The sequence below is a fragment of the Ranitomeya variabilis genome, chromosome 2 (assembly GCF_051348905.1).
Source record: "Ranitomeya variabilis isolate aRanVar5 chromosome 2, aRanVar5.hap1, whole genome shotgun sequence".
NCBI lineage: Eukaryota > Metazoa > Chordata > Amphibia > Anura > Dendrobatidae > Ranitomeya > Ranitomeya variabilis.
This window is the reverse complement of record NC_135233.1, coordinates 884,405,349-884,430,683: the sequence shown is the minus strand read 5'-3', so window position 1 is coordinate 884,430,683 and position 25,335 is coordinate 884,405,349. Positions and strand designations below refer to the sequence as shown.

Sequence of the window (25,335 nt, the reverse complement as noted above, 5' to 3'; positions counted from 1 at the left end):
TTGTGAGAACTTTGAACCCCCAAGTGTTTCACTACAGTTTACAACGCAGAGCCGTGAAAATAAAACATATTTTTTTTCCCACAAAAATGATTTTTAGCCCCCCAAATTTTTATTTTCCCAAGGATAACAAGAGAACTTGGACCCCAGAAGTTGTTGTTCAATTTGTCCCTAGTACGCTGATACCCCATATGTTGGGGTAAACCCCTTTTTGGACGCACGGGAGAGCTCGGAAGGGAAGGAGCACTGTTTTACTTTTTCAACGCAGAATTGGCTGGAATTGAGATTGGACGCCATGTCGCGTTTGGAGAGCCCCTGATGTGCCTGAACAGTGGAAACTCCCCAATTCTACCTGAAACCCTACCCCTAACCACCTCACCCCTAACCGTTTACTGAACATTTTCTGACAGTCATAAGTGCCACGTATATAAGTGCCACGTATATAAGTGCCACGTATATAAGTGCCACGTATATAAGTGCCACGTATATAAGTGCCACGTATATAAGTGCCACGTATTTAAGAGCCACGTATTTAAGTGCCACGTATTTCAGTGCCACGTATTTCAGTGCCACGATTGTTGTGAATTTGCTTTTTGCTCCCTCTAGTGGTTACTAGTTTTTTGACTCTGGTTTTTCTGTCATTCCTTTTATCCGCACCTGGGTCGTTAGTTAGGGGTGTTGCTATATAAGCTCCCTGGACCTTCAGTTCAATGCCTGGCAACGTAGTTATCAGAGCTAGTCTGCTGTGCTCTTGTCTACTGATCCTGGTTCCAGTTATATCAGATAAGTCTGCCTTTTGCTTTTTGCTATTTTGTTTTGGCTTTGTATTTTTGTCCAGCTTGTTCCTAATCGATATCCTGACCTTTGCTGGAAGCTCTAGGGGGCTGGTGTTCTCCCCCCGGACCGTTAGACGGTTCGGGGGTTCTTGAATTTCCAGTGTGGATTTTGATAGGGTTTTTGTTGACCATATAAGTTACCTTTCTTTATTCTGCTATCAGTAAGCGGGCCTCTCTGTGCTAAACCTGGTTCATTTCTGTGTTTGTCATTTCCTCTTACCTCACCGTCATTATTTGTGGGGGGCTTCTATCCAGCTTTGGGGTCCCCTTCTCTGGAGGCAAGAAAGGTCTTTGTTTTCCTCTACTAGGGGTAGCTAGATTCTCCGGCTGGCGCGTGTCATCTAGAATCAACGTAGGAATGATCCCCGGCTACTTCTAGTGTTGGCGTTAGGAGTAGATACAGGTCCTTCTCAAAAAATTAGCATATAGTGTTACATTTCATTATTTACCATAATGTAATGATTACAATTAAACTTTCATATATTATAGATTCATTATCCACCAACTGAAATTTGTCAGGTCTTTTATTGTTTTAATACTGATGATTTTGGCATACAACTCCTGATAACCCAAAAAACCTGTCTCAATAAATTAGCATATCAAGAAAAGGTTCTCTAAATGACCTATTACCCTAATCTTCTGAATCAACTAATTAACTCTAAACACATGCAAAAGATACCCGAGGCTTTTAAAAACTCCCTGCCTGGTTCATTACTCAAAACCCCCATCATGGGTAAGACTAGCGACCTGACAGATGTCAAGAAGGCCATCATTGACACCCTCAAGCAAGAGGGTAAGACCCAGAAAGAAATTTCTCAACAAATAGGCTGTTCCCAGAGTGCTGTATCAAGGCACCTCAATGGTAAGTCTGTTGGAAGGAAACAATGTGGCAGAAAACGCGGTACAACGAGAAGAGGTGACCGGACCCTGAGGAAGATTGTGGAGAAGGACCGATTCCAGACCTTGGGGAACCTGAGGAAGCAGTGGACTGAGTCTGGCGTGTGCAGGAAATGGGCTACAGGTGCCGCATTCCCCAGGTAAAGCCACTTTTGAACCATAAACAGCGGCAGAAGCGCCTGACCTGGGCTACAGAGAAGCAGCACTGGACTGTTGCTAAGTGGTCCCAAGTACTTTTTTCTGATGAAAGCAAATTTTGCATGTCATTCGGAAATCAAGGTGCCAGAGTCTGGAGGAAGACTGGGGAGAAGGAAATGCCAAAATGCCTGAAGTCCAGTGTCAAGTACCCACAGTCAGTGATGGTGTGGGGTGCCATGTCAGCTGCTGGTGTTGGTCCACTGTGTTTCATCAAGGGCAGGGTCAATGCAGCTAGCTATCAGGAGATTTTGGAGCACTTCATGCTTCCATCGGCTGAAATGCTTTATGGAGATGAAGATTTCATTTTTCAGCACGACCTGGCACCTGCTCACAGTGCCAAAACCACTGGTAAATGGTTTACTGACCATGGTATTACTGTGCTCAATTGGCCTGCCAACTCTCCTGACCTGAACCCCATAGAGAATCTGTGGGATATTGTGAAGAGAAAGTTGAGAGACGCAAGACCCAACACTCTGGATGAGCTTAAGGCCGCTATTGAAGCATCCTGGGCCTCCATAACATCTCAGCAGTGTCACAGGCTGATTGCCTCCATGCCACGCCGCATTGAAGCAGTCATTTCTGCCAAAGGATTCCCGACCAAGTATTGAGTGCATAACTGAACATTATTATTTGATGGTTTTTTTGTTTGGTATTAAAAAACACTTTTATTTGATTGGTCGGGTGAAATATGCTAATTTATTGAGACAGGTTTTTTGGGTTATCAGGAGTTGTATGCCAAAATCATCAGTATTAAAACAATAAAAGACCTGACAAATTTCAGTTGGTGGATAATGAATCTATAATATATGAAAGTTTAATTGTAATCATTACATTATGGTAAATAATGAAATTTAACACTATATGCTAATTTTTTGAGAAGGACCTGTATATGGTCAACCCAGTTACCACTGCCCTATGAGCTGGATTTTTGTATTCTGCAGACTTCCACGTTCCTCTGAGACCCTCGCCATTGGGGTCATAACAGTTTGCCAGGCCAGTATTAAATGTTTAATGCATTGCAGAAGAGGGATTATAAGAAAGAAGATTCTGAGTTTTTTTTTTTTTTCTTCTTCCCCTTTACCTCAGAGTGGCTATGCTTGCTGCAGACATGAATGTCCAGACCTTGATTACAAGTGTGGACCAGCTGGCTACTCGTGTGCAGGGCATACAAGACTATGTTATCAGAAATCCTAGGTCAGAACCTAAAATACCGATTCCTGAACTGTTTTCCGGAGACAGGTTTAAGTTTAGGAATTTCGTGAATAATTGTAAATTGTTTTTGTCCCTGAGACCCTGTTCATCTGGAGATTCTGCTCAGCAAGTAAAAATTGTTATTTCGTTCTTACGGGGCGACCCTCAGGATTGGGCTTTTTCGCTGGCGCCAGGAGATCCGGCATTGGCTGATCTTGATGCGTTTTTTCTGGCGCTCGGTTTACTTTATGAGGAACCCAATCTTGAGATTCAGGCAGAAAAGGCCTTGCTGGCTATGTCTCAGGGGCAGGACGAGGCTGAAGTGTATTGCCAAAAATTTCGGAAATGGTCCGTGCTGACACATTGGAACGAGTGTGCACTGGCCGCTAATTTTAGAAATGGCCTTTCTGAAGCCATTAAGAATGTTATGGTGGGTTTTCCCATTCTCACAGGTCTGAATGATACTATGGCACTGGCTATTCAAATTGACCGGCGGTTGCGGGAGTGCAAAACCGCAAATTCCCTCATGGTGTTGTCTGAACAGACACCTAATTCGATGCAATGTGATAGAATCCTGACTAGAAATGAGCGGAAAATTCATAGACGCCGGAATGGCTTGTGCTACTACTGTGGTGATTCTACACATGTTATCTCAGCATGCTCTAAACGTATAGCTAAGGTTGTTAGTCCTGTCACCGTTGGTAATTTGCAACCTAAATTTATTCTGTCTGTAACTTTGATTTGCTCACTGTCATCTTATCCTGTCATGGCGTTTGTAGATTCAGGTGCTGCCCTGAGTCTCATGGATCTCTCATTTGCTAAGCGCTGTGGTTTTACTCTTGAACCATTAGAAAATCCTATTCCTCTTAGGGGTATTGATGCTACACCATTGGCAGCAAATAAACCGCAGTATTGGACACAGGTTACCATGTGCATGACTCCTGAACACCGCGAGGTGATACGTTTCCTGGTTTTACATAAAATGCATGATTTGGTTGTTTTAGGGCTGCCATGGTTACAGACCCATAATCCAGTCCTGGACTGGAAGGCTATGTCAGTCTCAAGTTGGGGCTGTCGTGGTATTCATGGGGATTCCCTGCCTGTGTCTATTGCTTCTTCTACGCCTTCGGAAGTTCCGGAGTATTTGTCTGATTATCAGGATGTCTTCAGTGAGTCTGAGTCCAGTGCACTGCCTCCTCATAGGGACTGTGACTGTGCTATAGATTTGATCCCAGGCAGTAAGTTTCCTAAGGGAAGACTGTTTAATCTGTCGGTACCTGAACATACCGCTATGCGTTCATATATCAAGGAGTCTCTGGAGAAAGGACATATTCGTCCGTCTTCTTCCCCTCTTGGTGCGGGATTCTTTTTTGTGGCAAAAAAGGACGGATCTTTGAGACCTTGTATTGATTATCGGCTTTTAAATAAGATCACTGTCAAATTTCAGTATCCTTTACCGCTGTTGTCTGACTTGTTTGCCCGGATTAAGGGTGCCAAGTGGTTCACCAAGATAGACCTTCGTGGTGCGTACAACCTTGTGCACATTAAGCAAGGTGATGAATGGAAAACCGCATTCAATACGCCCGAAGGTCATTTTGAGTACTTGGTGATGCCTTTTGGGCTCTCCAATGCGCCTTCAGTTTTTCAGTCCTTTATGCATGACATTTTCCGGAAGTATCTGGATAAATTTTTGATTGTTTATCTGGATGATATTTTGGTTTTTTCTGATAATTGGGATTCGCATGTGGAGCAGGTCAGGTTGGTCTTTAAAATTTTGCGTGAAAATTCTTTGTTTGTCAAGGGCTCAAAGTGTCTCTTTGGTGTACAGAAGGTTCCCTTTTTGGGGTTCATTTTTTCCCCTTCTGCTGTGGAGATGGACCCAGTCAAGGTCCGAGCTATTCTTGATTGGACTCAGCCCTCGTCAGTTAAGAGTCTTCAGAAGTTCTTGGGCTTCGCTAACTTCTACCGTCGTTTTATTGCTAATTTTTCTAGCATTGTGAAACCTTTGACGGATATGACCAAGAAGGGCTCCGATGTAGCTAACTGGGCTCCTGCTGCCGTGGAGGCTTTCCAGGAGTTGAAACGCCGGTTTACTTCGGCGCCTGTTTTGTGCCAGCCTGACGTCTCGCTTCCCTTTCAGGTTGAGGTGGATGCTTCGGAGATTGGGGCAGGGGCCGTTTTGTCGCAGAGAGGCCCTGGTTGCTCTGTTATGAAACCTTGTGCCTTTTTCTCTAGGAAGTTTTCGCCTGCCGAGCGAAATTATGATGTGGGCAATCGGGAGTTGTTGGCCATGAAATGGGCATTTGAGGAGTGGCGTCATTGGCTCGAGGGTGCTAAGCATCGTGTGGTGGTCTTGACTGATCACAAAAATCTGATGTATCTCGAGTCTGCTAAACGCCTTAATCCGAGACAGGCCCGCTGGTCATTGTTTTTCTCCCGCTTTGATTTTGTTGTCTCGTATTTACCAGGTTCAAAGAATGTGAAGGCCGATGCTCTTTCTAGGAGCTTTGTGCCTGATGCTCCTGGAGTCGCTGATCCTGTTGGTATTCTTAAAGATGGAGTTATCTTGTCAGCTATTTCTCCGGATCTGCGACGTGTGTTGCAGAGATTTCAGGCTGATAGGCCTGAGTCTTGTCCACCTGACAGACTGTTTGTCCCGGATAAGTGGACCAGCAGAGTCATTTCCGAGGTTCATTCCTCGGTGTTGGCAGGTCACCCGGGAATTTTTGGCACCAGAGATCTGGTGGCCAGGTCCTTTTGGTGGCCTTCCTTGTCAAGGGATGTGCGGTCATTTGTGCAGTCCTGTGGGACTTGTGCTCGAGCTAAGCCTTGCTGTTCTCGTGCCAGCGGGTTGCTCTTGCCCTTGCCTGTCCCGAAGAGACCTTGGACACATATCTCCATGGATTTCATTTCTGATCTTCCGCTATCTCAGGGCATGTCCGTTATCTGGGTGATATGTGATCGCTTCTCCAAGATGGTCCATTTGGTTCCTTTGCCTAAGCTGCCTTCCTCTTCCGATCTGGTTCCTGTGTTTTTCCAGAACGTGGTTCGTTTGCACGGCATCCCTGAGAATATTGTGTCAGACAGAGGATCCCAGTTCGTTTCCAGGTTCTGGCGATCCTTTTGTAGTAGGATGGGCATTGATTTGTCGTTTTCGTCTGCTTTCCATCCTCAGACTAATGGACAGACGGAGCGAACCAATCAGACTTTGGAGGCTTATTTGAGGTGTTTTGTCTCTGCTGATCAGGACGATTGGGTGACATTCTTGCCGTTGGCTGAGTTTGCCCTTAATAATCGGGCTAGTTCCGCCACCTTGGTTTCGCCTTTTTTCTGCAACTCTGGTTTCCATCCTCGCTTTTCTTCGGGTCATGTGGAGCCTTCTGACTGTCCTGGGGTGGATTCTGTGGTGGATAGGTTGCAGCAGATCTGGAATCATGTGGTGGACAACTTGAAGTTGTCACAGGAGAAGGCTCAGCGCTTTGCCAACCGCCGCCGCGGTGTGGGTCCCCGACTACGCGTTGGGGATTTGGTATGGCTTTCTTCCCGCTTTGTTCCTATGAAGGTCTCCTCTCCCAAATTTAAACCTCGTTTTATTGGGCCTTACAAGATATTGGAAATCCTTAATCCTGTATCTTTTCGTCTGGATCTTCCTGTGTCGTTTGCTATTCACAATGTATTTCATAGGTCCTTGTTGCGGCGGTACATTGTGCCTGTAGTTCCTTCTGCTGAGCCTCCTGCTACGGTGTTGGTTGAGGGCGAGTTGGAGTACGTGGTGGAGAAGATCTTGGATTCTCGCCTCTCCAGGCGGAGGCTTCAGTACCTGGTCAAGTGGAAGGGCTATGGTCAGGAGGATAATTCCTGGGTGGTCGCCTCTGATGTTCATGCGGCCGATTTAGTTCGTGCCTTTCATGCCGCTCATCCTGATCGCCCTGGTGGTCGTGGTGAGGGTTCGGTGACCCCTCACTAAGGGGGGGGGTACTGTTGTGAATTTGCTTTTTGCTCCCTCTAGTGGTTACTAGTTTTTTGACTCTGGTTTTTCTGTCATTCCTTTTATCCGCACCTGGGTCGTTAGTTAGGGGTGTTGCTATATAAGCTCCCTGGACCTTCAGTTCAATGCCTGGCAACGTAGTTATCAGAGCTAGTCTGCTGTGCTCTTGTCTACTGATCCTGGTTCCAGTTATATCAGATAAGTCTGCCTTTTGCTTTTTGCTATTTTGTTTTGGCTTTGTATTTTTGTCCAGCTTGTTCCTAATCGATATCCTGACCTTTGCTGGAAGCTCTAGGGGGCTGGTGTTCTCCCCCCGGACCGTTAGACGGTTCGGGGGTTCTTGAATTTCCAGTGTGGATTTTGATAGGGTTTTTGTTGACCATATAAGTTACCTTTCTTTATTCTGCTATCAGTAAGCGGGCCTCTCTGTGCTAAACCTGGTTCATTTCTGTGTTTGTCATTTCCTCTTACCTCACCGTCATTATTTGTGGGGGGCTTCTATCCAGCTTTGGGGTCCCCTTCTCTGGAGGCAAGAAAGGTCTTTGTTTTCCTCTACTAGGGGTAGCTAGATTCTCCGGCTGGCGCGTGTCATCTAGAATCAACGTAGGAATGATCCCCGGCTACTTCTAGTGTTGGCGTTAGGAGTAGATATATGGTCAACCCAGTTACCACTGCCCTATGAGCTGGATTTTTGTATTCTGCAGACTTCCACGTTCCTCTGAGACCCTCACCATTGGGGTCATAACACACGATATTTCAGTGCCACGATATTTCAGTGCCACGTATTTCAGTGCCACGTATTTCAGGTACTGAAAATTACGTGGCACGTAAATACTTCAGTGCCACGATATTTCAGTGCCACGATATTTCAGTGCCACGATATTTCAGTGCCACGATATTTCAGTGCCACGTATTTCAGGCACTGAAAAATACGTGGCACGTAAATACGTGGCACGTAAATACGTGGCACTTAAATACGTGGCACTTAACTACGTGGCACTTAAATACGTGGCACTTAAATACGTGGCACTTAAATACGTGGCACTTAAATACGTGGCACTTAAATACGTGGCACTTAAATACGTGGCACTTAAATACGTGGCACTTAAATACGTGGCACTTAAATACGTGGCACTTAAATACGTGGCACTTAAATACGTGGCACTTAAATACGTGGCACTTAAATACGTGGCACTTAAATACGTGGCACTTAAATACGTGGCACTTAAATACGTGGCACTTAAATACGTGGCACTTAAATACGTGGCACTTAAATACGTGGCACTTAAATACGTGGCACTTATATACGTGGCACTTATATACGTGGCACTTGTATACGTGGCCACTGAAATATCGTGGCACTTATATACGTATATACGTATATAAACGTATATTTCAGTGCCACGTATTTCAGTGCCACGTATTTCAGGTTAGGGGTAGGGTTAGGGTTTTTTTTTTTTTTCTTTTCTTGTGTTTTTCTATAAAAACGCATGCGTTTTACCGCGTTTAGATGCATTTTTTCACACATGCGGTTTTTTAAAAAAACGCATGCAGATAAAAACGCAAGTGTGAAACCAGACTAAAAGACGCTTTTTATAGCAAAAAAGTTTTTGCGTCTCCACATTTTGAGACCTATAATTTTTCCACATTTTGGTCCACAGAGTCATGTGAGGTCTTGTTTTTTGCGGGACGAGTTGACGTTTTTATTGGTAACATTTTCGGACATGTGACCATTTTTGATCACTTTTTATTCCGATTTTTGTGAGGCAGAATAACCAAAAACCAGCTATTCATGAATTTCTTTTGGGGGAGGCGTTTATACCGTTCTGCGCTTGGTAAAATTGATAAAGCAGTTTTATTCGTCGGGTCAGTACGATTACAGCGATATCTCATTTATATCATTTTTTTATGTTTTGACGCTTTTATACGATAAAAACTATTTTATAGAAAAAATAATTATTTTGGCATCGCTTTATTCTGAGGACTATAACTTTTTTATTTTTTTGCTGATGATGCTGTATGGCGGCTCGTTTTTTGCGGGACAAGATGACGTTTTCAGCGGTAACATGGTTATTTATATCCGTCTTTTTGATCGCGTGTTATTCCACTTTTTGTTCGGCGGTATGGTAATAAAGCGTTGTTTTTTGCCTCGTTTTTTTTTTTTTTTTCTTACGGTGTTTACTGAAGGGGTTAACTAGTGGGCCAGTTTTATAGGTTGGGTCGTTACGGACGCGGCGATACTAAATATGTGTACTTTTATTGTTTTTGTTTGTTTTTTTTAGATAAAGAAATGTATTTATGGGAATAATATTTTTTTTATTATTATTATTTATTTAGGATTTTTTTTTTTTTTTTTTTTTTTTTTTACACATGTGGAAATTTTTTTTTTAACTTTTTTACTTTGTCCCAGGGGGGGACATCACAGATCGCAGATCTGATAGTGTGCACAGCACTCTATCAGATCCGCGATCATACTTTCATCGGAACAGGCTGCAGCTTTCATCTGCAGCCTGCTCCGACCCGGAAGTGCTCCCTGCAGGACCCGGATACAGCCCCTCGGCCATTTTGGATCCGGGGCCTGCAGGGAGAAGACGTTCGGTACGAGGTGAGTACATCACCTTGTACCGATCGTCTCAGGGAAGCACGCAGGGAGCCCCCTCCCTGCGCGATGCTTCCCTGTACCGCCGGTACACCGCGATCATGTTTGATCGCGGTGTGCCGGGGGTTAATGTGCCGGGGGCGGTCCGTGACCGCTCCTGGCACATAGTGCCGGATGTCAGCTGCGATATGCAGCCGACACCCGGCCGCGATCGGCCGCGCTCCCCCCGTGAGCGCGGCCGATCGCGTATGACGTACTATCCCGTCACCGGGAATTAAGGCCCACCCCACCTCGACGGTATAGTACGTCATACGGGCTTAAGGGGTTAAGGAACTTATCTAGATGTGTGGTGAGCACTTTGAACCCCAAAGTGCTTCACAGACATTTATAACGTAGAGTCATAAAAATAAAAAAAATATATTTTTTCCACAAAAATGATCTTTTCTCCCAAAATTTTTTATTTTCACAAGTGTAACAGGAGAAATTAGACCCCCAAAGTTGTTGTGCAATTTGTCCTAAGTACGCTGATACCCCAAATGTGGGGGTAAACCACTGTTTGGGTGCACAGCAGAGCTCGGAAGGGAAGGAGCGCCGTTTAATTTTTTCAATGCAGAATTGGCTGGAATTGAGATCGGATGCCATTTTGCATCTGGAGAGCCCCTGATGTGCCTAAACAGTGGAAACGTTCCACAAGTGACACCATTTTGGAAGCTAGACCCCTTAAGGAACTTATCCAGATGTGTAGTGAGCACTTTGAACCCCCAAGTGCTTCACAGAAGTTTATAACGTAAAGCAGTGAAAATAAAAAAAAATATTTTTTTTCCCCCAAAATGATTTTTTTAGACCGCAATTTTTTATTTTCACAAGGGTAACATTAGAAATTGGACGCCAAAAGTGGTTATCCAGTTTGTTCCGAGTACGCCAATACCCCATTTGTGTGTGTATGTGTGGGGGGGCACTGTTAAGGCACACATCGGGCCTCGGAAGGGAAGTAGTGACGTTTTAAAGTACAGACTTTGATGGAATGGTCTGCGGGCATCATGTTGCGATTGCAGAGCCCCTGATGTGCCTAATCAGTGGAAATCTCCCAAAAGTGACCCCATTTTGGAAACTAGACCCCCCCAAGGAGCTTGTCCACCATGTGTGGTGAGCACTATGAACCCCAAGTGCTTCACAGAAGTTTATAACGTAGAGCCGTGAAAATATAAAATGGTATTTTTAACACAAAAATGATCTTTTCACACCCAAATTTGTACTTTCACAAGGGTAACAGGAGAAATTGGACCATTGCAATTTGTCCTGAGTACTGATACTCCATATGTGGGTGGGGGGGTGGAACCGTTGTTTGGGCGCATGGCAGAGCTTGGAAGGAAGTAGAGATTTTTGGAATGCAGACTTTGATGGAATGATCTGCGGGCGTCATGTTGCGTTTGCAGAGCCATTGATGTGCCTATAGAGTAGAAACCCCCCACAAGTGACCCCGTTTTGGAAACTAGACCCTCCCATGGAGCTTATCTAGATGTGTGGTAAGCAATTTGAACGCCCAAGTGCTTCATTTTTTTTCCACAAAAATTATTTTTTAGCCTCCAATTTTCTATTTTCCCAAGGGTAACAGGAGAATGTGTGGGTAAACCACTGTTTGGGTGCACGGCAGAGTTCAGAAGGGAGGGAGCACCATTTGACTTTTTGAACACAAAATTGGCTGGAATCAATGGTGGAGCCATGTCGCATTTGGAGACCCCTTGATGTAACTAAACAGTGGAAACCCCCCAATTCTAACTCCAACGGTAAACCCAACACACCCCTAACCCCAACCCTGGCCCCAACCCCAACTCTGGCCCCAACCCCAACTCTGGCCCCAACCCCAACTCTGGCCCCAACCCCAACTCTGGCCCCAACCCCAACTCTGGCCCCAACCCCAACTCTAGCCCCAACCCCAACTCTAGCCCCAACCCCAACTCTAGCCCCAACCCCAACTCTAGCCCCAACCCTAACTCTAGCCCCAACCCAACTCTAACTTTAGTCAAACTCAGTTTAGCCCAACTGTAACCCTAATGGGAAAATGGAAATAGATTGTTATTTTTCCCTCACTAAGGGGGTGATTAAGGAGGGGTTCATTTTTTTTATTTTGATCACTGTGATAGGGTCTATCACAGTGACCAAAATGAACCAATAGGAAAGATCTCCCTATTGTTGCCGGGTGCCGGCCGGCAGCTCTCGGCAGGCGCACTTCGCATGCGCCTGCCATTTTCTTCCCGAAAGAAGACGCCAGCGGTGTGGGGGGGGGGGGGGAAGCAGGAGGACCCAGGGACACCGGGAGGCACTGGTAAGTATCAAGTGACGATTGGGGACCCTATTTCTCGGTCCTCTGATCACATCGGAAAACAGAGAAATTAAATGGCAAATTGCGCCTTTTTTCTTTCTTTGCGGTTGCCGTTATACAGTTAATAACGGCCATCGCAAGTCGGTGTTCTCTGGGGTCTCGGCTACCCCCGTCTTGTGGTTGTTATTTAATCTTTATTTTCAGTTAATATGCTTGTGCTCTGGGGCGGCCTGTGGGGGACCTTTATGTGGTACTCTGATTAGGTACTCATCTATATGGCTTCTGATATTACAGCATCTTCTGCGCGAACATGCTGTGATCGGTCAGTCAGATTGACTGCGGGAACCGCTGGCATAGATCGCCGCACCTCTTCCCGTACCTCTCAGCTGTCAGTGACAGCTGTCAGCATGGAACAGTCACTGCGTGTAAACACGCAGTGACTGTTCAAAGTTATGACGGACATATCACGGTATGATGCGGGAACCGACACCTGCTCATGACGTGCTATGTCAGTCATTGGGTGTTTAAGGGTTAAAGCCCGATGACTGACATAAAATGGCAAAAATTAAGAGACCACTATATCAAAACCCTGTCATAGGCAGCACTTTTTCCAGACCTGAACTCATTGAAAACCTCTGGAATGTAATCAAGAGGATGATGGATAGTCACAAGCCATCAAACAAAGAAGAACTGCTTACATTTTTGTGCCAGGAGCAGTGTGACTGGTGGAAAGCATGCCAAGACGCATGAAACCTGTGATTAAAAATCATGGTTATTCCACAAAATATTGATTTCTGAACTCTTCCTGAGTTAAAACATTAGTATTGTTGTTTCTAAATGATTATGAACTTGTTTTCTTTGCATTATTTGAGGACTGAAAGCACTGGTTATTTTTTTTTTTCATTTTGACCATTTCTCCTTTTTAGAAAAAAAAATACAAAATGTATTGCTTGGAAATTCGGAGACATGTTGTCAGACGTTTATAGAATAAAAGAACAATTTACATTTCACTCAAAAATATACCTATAAAGTGAAAAATCAGACAAACTGAACATTTTGCAGTGGTCTCTTAATTTTTGCCAGAGCTGTATATTATATGTTAAACATACCCCTTTAGTAATTAGAAGGGGGATAGGCAGCGGAACACACATTTTTTTTTTTTTTTGCAAAGTGGTATACGATCTAGTTCCTTACTGAGGGTTTACATCACTCGATTTGTTAAGTGCAAGCCAAACAGCTATACTTTTGCTGATTGGCTGTTGCTTAATAGTCTGTTTATACAGGCTAAAAAAAAGAGTGGAGTGCCGACTTCATAAAATAAACATGATTTTATTAATGCAATAATACACAGTGTAATAAATCCGAACATAAATATAGAGGTTGATAAGAGGTAGGATCCACAATAAGTGTCTTAGGAATGAAAGATATGGGTAAGGAAAAGACAATTCCACAGTATACGTTAATATATAATGTAAACAGCAGCACTCCCTAATCAAGTATCCCCCCGTTGAAAAAGCTTATGTAAAACGTGCGTCTGGAGTGGTCCCGGGAATCCTTCTTTGGTCCGTCATGGTACATCATGGGTAAGTGTACTTGATATGAGTCACTCAAGCACAGATATGCATGTCAATCTGTTGCTTTCCTTTTCACATACTAGTCTACCTCATAACAGCAATACCTCTCGGCATAAGCACTTTATGTAAACTACCGTATATACTCGAGTATAAGCTGACCCGAGTATAAGCCGACCCCCCTAATTTTGCCACAAAAAACTGGGAAAACTTATTGACTCGAGTATAAGCCTAGGGTGGAAAATGCAGCAGCTACCGGTGAATTTCAAAAATAAAAATAGATGCTCCATACCATTCATTATGGCCCCATAGATGCTCCATATAAAGCTGTGCCACATATATAATGCTCTGCACCATTCATTATGGTCCCATAGATGCTCCACATAAAGCTGTGCCATATATAATGCTCTGCACCGGTCATTATGGTCCCATAGATGCTCCACATAAAGCTGTGTCACATATAATGCTCTGCACCGGTCATTATGGTCCCATACAGTCATGGCCAAAAGTATTGACACCCCTGCAATTCTGTCAGATAATACTCAGTTTCTTCCTGAAAATAAATTCTTTGGTATTATTATATTCATTTAATTTGTCTTAAATGAAAAAACACAAAAGAGAATGAAGCAAAAAGCAAAACATTGATCATTTCACACAAAACTCCAAAAATGGGCCAGACAAAAGTATTGGCACCCTCAGCCTAATACTTGGTTGCACAACCTTTAGCCAAAATAACTGCGACCAACCGCTTCCGGTAACGATCAAGGAGTTTCTTACAATGCTCTGCTGGAATTTTAGACCATTTTTCTTTGGCAAACTGCTCCAGGTCCCTGATATTTGAAGGGTGCCTTCTCCAAACCGCCATTTTTAGATCTCTCCACAGGTGTTCTATGGGATTCAGGTCTGGACTCATTGCTGGCCACCTTAGAAGTCTCCAGTGCTTTCTCTCAAACCATTTTCTAGTGCTTTTTGAAGCGTGTTTTGGTTTATTGTCCTGCTGGAAGATCCATGACCTCTGAGGGAGACCCAGCTTTCTCACACTATGCTGCAAAATTTGTTGGTAGTCTTCAGACTTCATAATGCCATGCACACGGTCAAGCAGTCCAGTGCCAGAGGCAGCAAAGCAACCCCAAAACATCAGGGAACCTACGCCATGTTTGACTGTAGGGACCGTGTTCTTTTCTTTGAATGCCTCTTTTTTTCTCCTGTAAACTCTATGTTGATGCCTTTGCCCAAAAAGCTCTACTTTTGTCTCATCTGACCAGAGAACATTCTTCCAAAACGTTTTAGGATTTTTCAGGTAAGTTTTGGCAAACTCCAGCCTGGCTTTTTTATGTCTCGGGGTAAGAAGTGGGGTCTTTCTGGGTCTCCTACCATACAGTCCCTTTTCATTCAGATGCCGACGGATAGTACGGGTTGACACTGTTGTACCCTCGGACTGCAGGGCAGCTTGAACTTGTTTGGATGTTAGTCGAGGTTCTTTATCCAACATCCGCACAATCTTGCGTTGAAATCTTTTGTCAATTTTTCTTTTCCGTCCACATCTAGGGAGGTTAGCCACAGTGCCATGGGCTTTACACTTCATGATGACACTGCGCACGGTAGACACAGGAACATTCAGGTCTTTGGAGATGGACTTGTAGCCTTGAGATTGCTCATGCTTCCTCACAATTTGGTTTCTCAAGACCTCAGACAGTTCTTTGGTCTTCTTTCTTTTCTCCATGCTCAGTGTGGTACACACAAGGACACAGGACAGAGGTTGAGTCAACTTTAATCCATGTCAACTGGCTGCAAGTGTGATTTAGTTATTGCCAACACCTGTTAGGTGCCACAGGTAAGTTACAGGTGCTGTTAATTACACAAATTAGAGAAGCATCACATGATTTTTCGAACAGTGCCAATACATTTGTCCACCCCCTTTTTTATGTTTGGTGTGGAATTCTATCCAATTTGGCTTTAGGTCAATTATTTTTGTGTTTTTTCATTTAAGACAAATTAAATGAAGATAATAATACCAAAGATTTTGTGTTTGCAATCATTTTCAGGAAGAAACTGAGTATTATCTGACAGAATTGCAGGGGTGTCAATACTTTTGGCCATGACTGTAGATGCTCCATATAAAGCTGTGCCATATATAATGCTCTGCACCGGTCACTATGGTGCCATAGATGCTCCACATAAAGCTGTGCCATATTTAATGCTCTGCACCGGTCATTATGGTCCCATAGATGCTCCACATAAAGCTGTGCCATATAGAATGCTCTGCACCGTTCATTATGGCCCCATAGATGCTCCACATAAAGCTGTGCCATATATAATGCTCTGCACCGGTCATTATGGTCCCATAGATGCTCCATAGAAAGCTGTGCCATATATAATGCTCTGCACCGTTCAGTATGGCCTCATAGATGCTCCATATAAAGCTGTGCCATATATAATGCTCTGCACCGTTCATTATGGTCCCATAGATGCTCCACATAAAGCTGTGCCATATATAATGCTCTGCACCGTTCAGTATGGCCCCATAGATGCTCCATATAAAGCTGTGCCATATATACACTGTGTTCCAAATTATTATGCAAATAATATTTCCTCATATTTTCTCTAAATTACCTATCTGAATTGCAGTCATTGTTATTTTCCAGTCATCTACTATTCTAGTATAATTGCAATGTTTTGGAAAAAACTGCCTATGAAAACAGTATCTTTTAAAAAAAAAATAAACACTCAAAATGCATGTTCCAAATTATTATGCACAGCAGAGTTTTCAACCTTTTTTTTTAATTTTGAACAAAAAAATGGTCAATTGTGAAGTTATAAGCATTATCAGCTTATTACAAAATGAAATCAAACAGTTTTCAAGTGAAAACTTTATTCTAGGTGATGTTACATTTGCACATAGGACCCCTTGTTCAAAATAAGCTTCTGAACTCTCTCGTCCATTGAATTTGTCAGTTTTTGGATGGTTTCTGCTTCAGTTGTTTTGCATGTGGACAGAACACCCTCCCAGAGCTGTTGCTTAGATGTGAACTGCCTCCCGCCATCATAGACACTCCTTTTGATGATGCTCCAGAGGTTCTCAATGGGGTTGAGGTCAGGGGAAGATGGTGGCCACACCATTATTATTATTATTATTTATTTATTGTTATAGCGCCATTTATTCCATGGCGCTTTACAAGTGAGGAGGGGTATACATAATAAAAACAAGTACAATAATCTTGAACAATACAAGTCATAACTGGTACAGTAGGAGAGAAGACCCTGCCCGCGAAGGCTCACAATCTACAAGGGATGGGTGAGAATACAGTAGGTGAGGGTAGAGCTGGTCATGCAGCGGTTTGGTCGATCGGTGGTTACTGCAGGTTGTAGCCTTGTCCTCTTTTATGCCCATATCAGCCAGAGATGCAGATGTGTTTTTTGCAGCATGAGACGGTGTATTATCATGCATGAAAATGATCTTGCTGCGGAAAGCATGGTTCTTCCTCTTGAACCATGGCAGGAAGTGTTGTTTTAGAAACTCCACATAGATTATGGAGTTCATCTTTACCCCCTCAGGGATCATAAAGGGGCCGACAATCTCTCTCCCCATGATTTCAGCCCAAAACATTACTCCACCTCCTTGTTAGCGCCTTAGCCGTGTTTTCATGGGGGGTGTCCATCCTCCACTCCATCCATCTGGACCATCGAGCGTTGCACGGCACTCATCGGTGAACAAAACAGTTTGGAAGTCAGTCTTCATGTATCGTTTGGCCCACTGGAGCCGTTTCTGCTTGTTGCAGTGGATAGAGGTGGTCGACAGGATGGCTTACGCACAGCTGCAAACCTCTGCATCTTGTTGTTCTGGGGACGTTGGAGACACCAGCAGCTTCAAAAACTTGTCTGCTGCTATGATAAGGCATTTTTGCAGCCTTTAACCTTACGCAATTGCCTGTTGGAAAGAGTCCTCAATTTTTCCTTATCAGCACGCACACGTGTGTGCTGGGAATCAGCTACATACTTCTTGATTGTGCGATGATCACAATGAAGTGTCTTGGCAATGTTGATTGTAGTCATGCCTTGACCTAAATACTCCACAATTTGTTGCTTCTCAGCAGTCGACACATCCTTTTTCTTTCCCATTTTGGCAAAAAATGTAGGCTGCTTAATAATGTGGAACAGCCTTCTTAAGTAGTCTTGCCTTTATTTGGACACAACTGCCAAACTAATTTGCACAGGTATCTGCAATTGCTTTCAGGGATATAAAGAGCCCTGATACACATCACCACCAATGAGTTTAAATGACAAACAAAAAAATTCTAACCTTATCACTCCTAAACTCTTTGTGCATAATAATTTGGAACACAGTGTAATGTTCTGCACCGTTCAGTATGGCCCCATAGATGCTCCATATAAAGCTGTGCCATATATAATGCTCTGCACCGTTCATTATTGCCCCATAGATGCTCCATATAAATCTGTGCAATATATAATGGTCTGCACCATTCAGTATGGCCCCATAGATGCTCCTTATAAAGCTGTGCCATATATAATGCTCTGCACCGTTCATTATGGCCCCATAGATGCGCCATATAAATCTGTGCAATATATAATGCTCTGCACCGTTCAGTATGGCCCCATAGATGCTCCTTATAAAGCTGTGCCATATATAATGCTCTGCACTGTTCATTATGGCCCCATAGATGCTCCATATAAATCTGTGCAATATATAATGCTCTGCACCGTTCATTATGGCCCCATAGATGCTCCATATAAATCTGTGCAATATATAATGCTGCTGCTGCAATAAAAAAAAAAAATTACAAACTCACCTCTCTTGCTGCCCGCAGCTCCTCAGCGTCCCATCTTGGCGTCTCTCCGCACTGACTGTTCATGCAGAGGGCGGCGCGCACAAGTACGTCATCGCGCCCTCTGACCTGAACAGTCAGAGCAAGAGGACGGGAAGACGGAGCGGCGCCTGGCGTGTGGAACGCGGACAGGTAACTATGACATACTTACCTGCTCCCGGCGTCCCTGGCTCCTTATCCCGGACAGATGGTCTCCGGGTGCCGCAGCCTCTTCCTCTGTCAGCGGTCACCGTTACCGCTGATTAGAGGAATGAATATGCGGCTCCGCCCCTATGGGAGTGGAGTCCATACTCATAACTTTAATGAGCGGTCCCACGTGACCGCTGAACAGGGGAAGAGCTGCGGTACCGAAGACCGTGGGATGGGCAGGGGGAGCGCCAGGACTAGGTGAGTATGCGACAGTCCTCTCTCCCCCTCACCCGCCGACCCCGCCTCCGATCATGACTCGAGTATAAGCCGAGAGGGGCAATTTCAGCCCAAAAATTTGGGCTGAAAATCTCGGCTTATACTCGAGTATATAAGGTATATATGGTTCGGCTTCAAACTTTAATATTTGCATAGGGAGTGCTGCTGTTTACATTACATATTAACGTATACTGTGGAATTTTTTTCTTACCCATACCTTTCATTCCTGGGACACTTATTGTGGATCCTACCTCTATCAACCTCTATATTTATGTTCGGATTTATTACACAATGTATTATTGTATCAATAAAATCATGTTTATTTTATGAAGTCAGCACTCCACTCTTTTTTGTCAGGTAGCCATTTTAGGACTTTCTTCTTTACTATATACTCTTACTTTTAATTTATTACCGTAATTACATTGTTCCTTATTTGTCTTATTATCAGTGTCCCTGAGAATGATTTAACATTGCAAATTAACTAGTAGCAGATGTCCTTTCCTAGGCAGCACATCACCATGGGTAAACAGGAGATGTGTTGCCAACACCAATTTTTCAGTATACCGGTACGTAAAAAATCATTGTTTTGTGTTAACAGGCTATGTGCTGCCGAGAACAATGACCAATTAGTAGGAAACAACACTCATTCATGATAATTGGCCACTGTAAATTCAGTTCTTCACTGACTGAGTCAATCACTTACCACTGAAGTCTAATTTCACAGGTTTAAAGGGAATCGCTCAGTACAATCAACCATTCCTAAGCCACCTATATGGACATGTACAGTAGGTAATAGAAAGCTAAAATTATACCTTGACATTTGCGATTCCATCCCTTATTCCAGTGAAATCCATGTTTTGCGTATAGGTAAATAAGCTGTTCCAGGCTGTAGGCCGGACACTGATCTCCCTTAGAGTCTGCCTCCAGAGCTTACTTTAAAATCCCTTAGTGACCGGGCCAAATGTCTCAAATCTGACCACTGTCACTTTATGTGGTAATAATTCTGGAACGCTTCAACAGATCTAATTAATTTTGAGGCTGTTTTATCGTGACACATTGTAGTTTATGTTAATAGTAAATTTATATCGTTATTTTCTGTGTTTATTTATAAAAGTATCAGAAATTTGTCAAAAAATTCCCCAAATTAGCAATTTTCAAACTTTAAATAATAGTCATAAATAACATGCAGCAAGTTGTCAGCTATAGTGTACAGTTAACAGCTGATGCATTTTCACACGGCAGGGGATGTCACTGTCTGATATGTGAAGTCAGTAAAAAGACTTATTGGTGGTCACTAAGGGTTTAACCCCTTACCGACCTCCACCGTACTATTACTGCGGAGGTCGGTACCCCGCTTTGATGTGGGCTGCGGCGGTGAGCCTGCATCAAAGCCGGGACATGTCAGCGGTTTATAACAGCTGACATGTGCCCGCCATAGCGACTGGTGGAATCGCGATTCACCCGCTGCTATTAACTAGTTAAATGCCGCTGTCAAACTCTGACCGCGGCATTTAACCAGCGCTTCCGGCCATCGGGCCGGAAATGAGTGTATCGCCGACCCAGTCACATGATCGAGGGTCAGCGATGCGTCGGCATCAGCAACCATGTGGTCAGCGCTCATAGCAAGCTTGTAATTCAGCTACATAGGAGCAATCTGATGATCACCGCTATGTAGCAGAGCCGATCAGGCTATGCCAACTTCTAGCCTCCCATGGAGACTATTGAAGCATGGCAAAAGTACAAAAAAAAAGTTTATAAAAAAAATAGAAGTTTAAATTACCCCCCTTTTGCCCCATTCAAAAAAAAAAAAAAAAAAATCAAACCTACACATATTTGGTATTGCCGCGTTCAGAATCGCCCAATCAATAAAAAAAAAAAGCATTAACCTGATCGCTAAATAGCATAGCGAGAAAAAAATTAGAAACGCCAGAATTAGTTTTTTTTTGGTCGCTGTGACATTGCATTAAAGGGCGATCAGAACATATCTAAACCAAAATGGTATCATTAAAAACGTCAGCTCGGCACGCAAAAAAAAAAAGCCCTCACCTGACCCCAGATCACGAAAAATGGAGAAGCTACGGGTATCGGAAAATTGCACAATTTTTTTTTTTTTTTTTTAGCAAAGTTTGAAATTTTTTTTTATTACTTCGATAAAACGTAACCTAGACATGTTTAGTGTCAATGAACTTGTAATATATTAGAGAAGATGCTTCAGCAAAGCCTATAAGAGGGATGCCTGTAGTAGGTTCCCAAACCACATACTTTAGTAAATAGTTAAACTTGGCACAATCAAGTGGATGCGGTGAAAGTGGTTTTAATGTATAGTGAAATACATACAGTAGTCACAGTTGTTGTGACTACTGTATGTATTTCACCATACATTAAAACCACTTTCACCGCATCCACTTGAGTGTGCCAAGTTTAACTACTGTATTTACTATAAACTCGTAATGACCTAGACAATCATAATGGCAGGTTAATTTTAGCATTTAGTGAACCTAGCAAAAAAGCCAAACAAAAAACAAAACTTGGATTTTTTTTTCCGTTTTCTAGTACACAACATGCTAAAACCAATTATGTCGTTCAAAAGTGCAACTTGTCATGCAAAAAACAAGCCCTCACATGGCCATATTGATAGCTATGGCTCTGGGAAGGAGGGGAGCGAAAAACGAGAACTCAAAAATGGAAAAGGGAAAGGTCTTGAAGGGGTTAAACGAAAGGGGGTTTTACCAGTGTGAGACATGCAAGAGGCAGTCTGCTCTCCTGATCTCACTGCAAAGCTGTGTGCGATTACAACTAACAGTATACAACGGAGCTGTGCATTGTCTCTTTACAAACACATTGGCAGCTGTAGTTGTCCTCTCGCAGTGATGTCAGCTCTGCTCTACTCTTTTCACTCCAACACTGGCTGCCTTTGAGATGGCAGCTTAAAGGGGTTCTCCTTGAAATGTAATAAAATAAAAATACACATTTGAGCCGCTATTGTGACCTATAGTCCCTTTTGAATTTTTCCTTTCAATATAATTTCCTTTATAAACGTCCTTAACTATTTGTGAGCCCCTTATACAGAATGTTGCCATGTCCCTCATAAAGATTATGGAGTCATCTTTTGTTCCCTCATCCATTATTTTGGATTGTAAGTGTTCTCCGCCCAGCCCCATTCTATCTCAGTATGGTATTCTTTGTATGTTAAGGCTCCCCATTAAAAATTATTATATCTAGTGCTAGCTTGTCTATAGAATGGCTTTATATTATCAATACGGACTAAGCAATGCTAGGTGAACGACAATGACAATTTAATATCAATCCTATAGGCTACATTTTATATTTAATTCTTCCCTTGGGAGCTTTTTTTAGGAATTTGTACATAATTTGTAGTTTGGTGTATTTTCTAAATATTTTTAATGGTTTTATTAAAAGTTATATTTTACTTTTACTATTACTCCAAATGGATTCGAGAGTGAATTAATATAGGATTTTTTTGAGACACTTTAGAAATCATTACTCAGTGAATGTCAACTAAAATAAAATAAGCTTTAGAGGAACATCCTCATGCAGATATGATCCTAACAGCTCATGTACATATTAAGATAAATATGGATTTCTCTAGAACAAGACATCACATCGTATATATCAAGATATCATTACATTTAACTTTCTATGACCTACATGTCCATGTAGACCGCTTAGGATGGTTGATCCCACTGACAGATTCTCTTTATTCCATATATATCCAAGTAGACCTTGTTCTCAGTTTGTTGTGGTTATAACAAAGCTCGAAATTAAATTAAAATTGGACAAGTGTATGTTCTGTGGTAATGTAGGAGGGGCTCGCAACCATTTCCTTTCGTGGACAATAAAGACTTCTGCTGGATAATCATATTAGAATAGGTTAAATGAATAAAGCACAGACCTGTAAAATGTTCTGTGAATTCCTGCTCTAATTTCATTGCTCTCTCAAAGGTCTTCCGTGCTTGGTCTTCTAACAGACGTTTGTTCATTTCCCTGTTTAAGTGTAAAAGAATGGCTATAAGAATACACATTTTCACTATGAAAGACATGTGACAACAGTGTTAGCAAACAAATAACAATTTAGTAAATGTAGCTGTCTTGGATATATAACATTACGTTAAATGGGTTATCCACTTTCAGGAAAGTGAACCCCAAATGCTGTAAAATATCTAAAATAAACACAGCAGCACCCTCCCTGGGTCCAGCCACAGCTCTCAGCCACTCCTGGGGTTTTAGCTGCAGCTGGCTGTGATGTCACATAATGCACATCACCGCTGTCGTCACTCACCGGCTCTGACGAGATACAGTAGTGTTCAAAGTAATAGCAGTGTGTTCAAAAACATGAGTTTATCACAAAATCTTTATGCTAGTTTCTGTTTCCAGCATTGGGAACATTGCACACAGTTTCTAATTCAAAACATGAAGAGAAATGTATCTAAAATAAAATAACAAATGAACATTGGGTTGTTCTAAAAAATAGTGTCTGCATTTGTCGTTACAAACTCACAGTATGTTTTTCTGTTTGTGGATTTAGAATTCCTGTGAATCACTAACCTAACATTTATCTATGTTGCATAGAGTCAACCAACTTCAGGCACCTGTTATTCCAGCCCAGGATGCTTGGACTACAACCCACAATTTTTTGGCATTTGTTGGCTTTGCCTCAGAAACGGCATTTGAGGTCACCCCACAGTGTTCTATCGGATTAAGGTCCGGGGGGATTGCTCTGACCACTCCATAACCTCAATTTTGAGTGAACTGGAACCAAGATTTTGCTCGTCTGCTGGTGTATTTAGGGTCGCTATCTTCTTGAAACACCCATTTCAAGGTTATATCCTCTTCAGCGTATGGGAACATGACCTCTTCAAGTATTTTAATATCTGCAAATTGGTCCCTGATCCCTGGTATGTGATAAATAGGTCCGGCACCATAGTAAGAGAATCATGCCCATATCATGATGCTTGCACCACCATGCTTCACTGTCTTCAGAGTGTACTGTGACTTGAATGCAGAGTTTGGGGGTCGTACGGCAAAAAGAACCCAAAAAGAACAATTTCACTTTCATCAGTCCGCTTCATTACATGTCTTTTTTAACAATGGGACTTTCCAGGAACTTCTTGCTAAGAGATTAGCTTTACACAGGCGTCTTCTAACTGTCACAGGTAACGTGAGACTGTCTTTGATCATCCTGGAGCTGATCATTGGCTGAGCCTTTGCCATTCTGGCTATTCTTCCATCCATTCGAATGGTAGTCTTCCGTTTTCTTCCACATCTCTCTGGTTTGGCTTTCCATTTTTAAGCATTGGAGATCAATGTAGCTGAACTTCTTTATAAGTTTAACCCTCTCCAATCAACATTTTAATCAAAGTGCTCTTCTGAACAATGTCTCAAATGACCCATATTCTCAGGCTTTCAAAGAGAAATGCATGTACACCATTATCCTGGCTTCATCCCTACATAAGGGCCACCTGATTCACACCTGCTTCTTCACGGAATGATTGACCTCACTAATTGATCTCCACACTGCTATTATTTTGAACACCCCTCTTTCAATTAATTATTCTAATACACAGACTCAAAAACCTGCAGATCATGAGTGGCGTCTGTTAGTTTTCTTAGAATCTACTGCACCAACTGGTAAATTGTTTGACGTGGTAACATAATTTATACCAAAAACAGTGACTAATTTAGTTAGTCATATTGGACTGCTATTACTTTGAACATTACTGTAGATAGCACAAGCCGATGAGTTCAGTGATTGACTACAACCGTGATGCACGTTGTCATTGTGACATTATCGCTGCAGGACAACCCCTTTACACATAAAATCTCTATTCTACATGCTGCTTTTCCAGAACCTTCTCTGATAATATAAAGAGTTATAGTACTTCTTGTTTGCAGTTGATGAAAGCATACATAACATAGTTGTATTGGATTAACAGGAAACCACATATTAATGTTACAACAGTGTGATGCTTACATAATATTTTCCACAGACTTAGGTTTGATGAAGATGGAGATTGGGTAGAGTTGGGCTATCTGTAATCGTTTAATAGCATTGCCTGAAACATCAAGGATGCAGTGCTTGCCCTGAAATATAGAGACACAGATTGAAGTTTGGTTAGGCGTTTAGCGGTAGAAAACAGCTCATTTATATAATGCAGGGAGACCAGATCTTACCCTTTCTGCAACCTCCCGCACAGACTGAACACTGGTGCCATAGAGGTGGTTATTGTATTGTCCAGCCTCAATAAATTTGTGATCCTGTATATCCTTCTCCATCTGCTCCCGAGAAGTGACAAAATGATAATCTCTCCTGTCTACTTCATAATCCCTTTTTGGACGAGTGGTGTCTGAAAAAAAAAAATATATATATTACTATAAATATATAAATATTAAACCCCTTCAGCATTAAAGCCGGTTTTCACCTTCAAGACCAGTCCAAATTTTAGAATGCTGACCAGTATCACTTCA

General features: G+C 42.7%; 1 protein-coding gene across 26 annotated transcripts in view; it reads right to left on the bottom strand.

Moving 5' to 3' along the window:
* Window positions 1-25,335, bottom strand: part of DLG1 (discs large MAGUK scaffold protein 1) — a 389,579-nt gene that overhangs the window by 5,561 nt on the left and 358,683 nt on the right. For all 26 annotated transcript variants that reach the window (XM_077290372.1, XM_077290374.1, XM_077290377.1 and 23 more), the window contains 3 exons: window positions 25,042-25,214; window positions 24,842-24,951; window positions 22,763-22,854 (listed from right to left, as the gene is read on the bottom strand). In XM_077290372.1, the coding sequence (XP_077146487.1) occupies window positions 22,763-22,854; window positions 24,842-24,951; window positions 25,042-25,214 (375 nt within the window). The remainder of the gene's footprint in view (window positions 1-22,762; window positions 22,855-24,841; window positions 24,952-25,041; window positions 25,215-25,335) is intronic.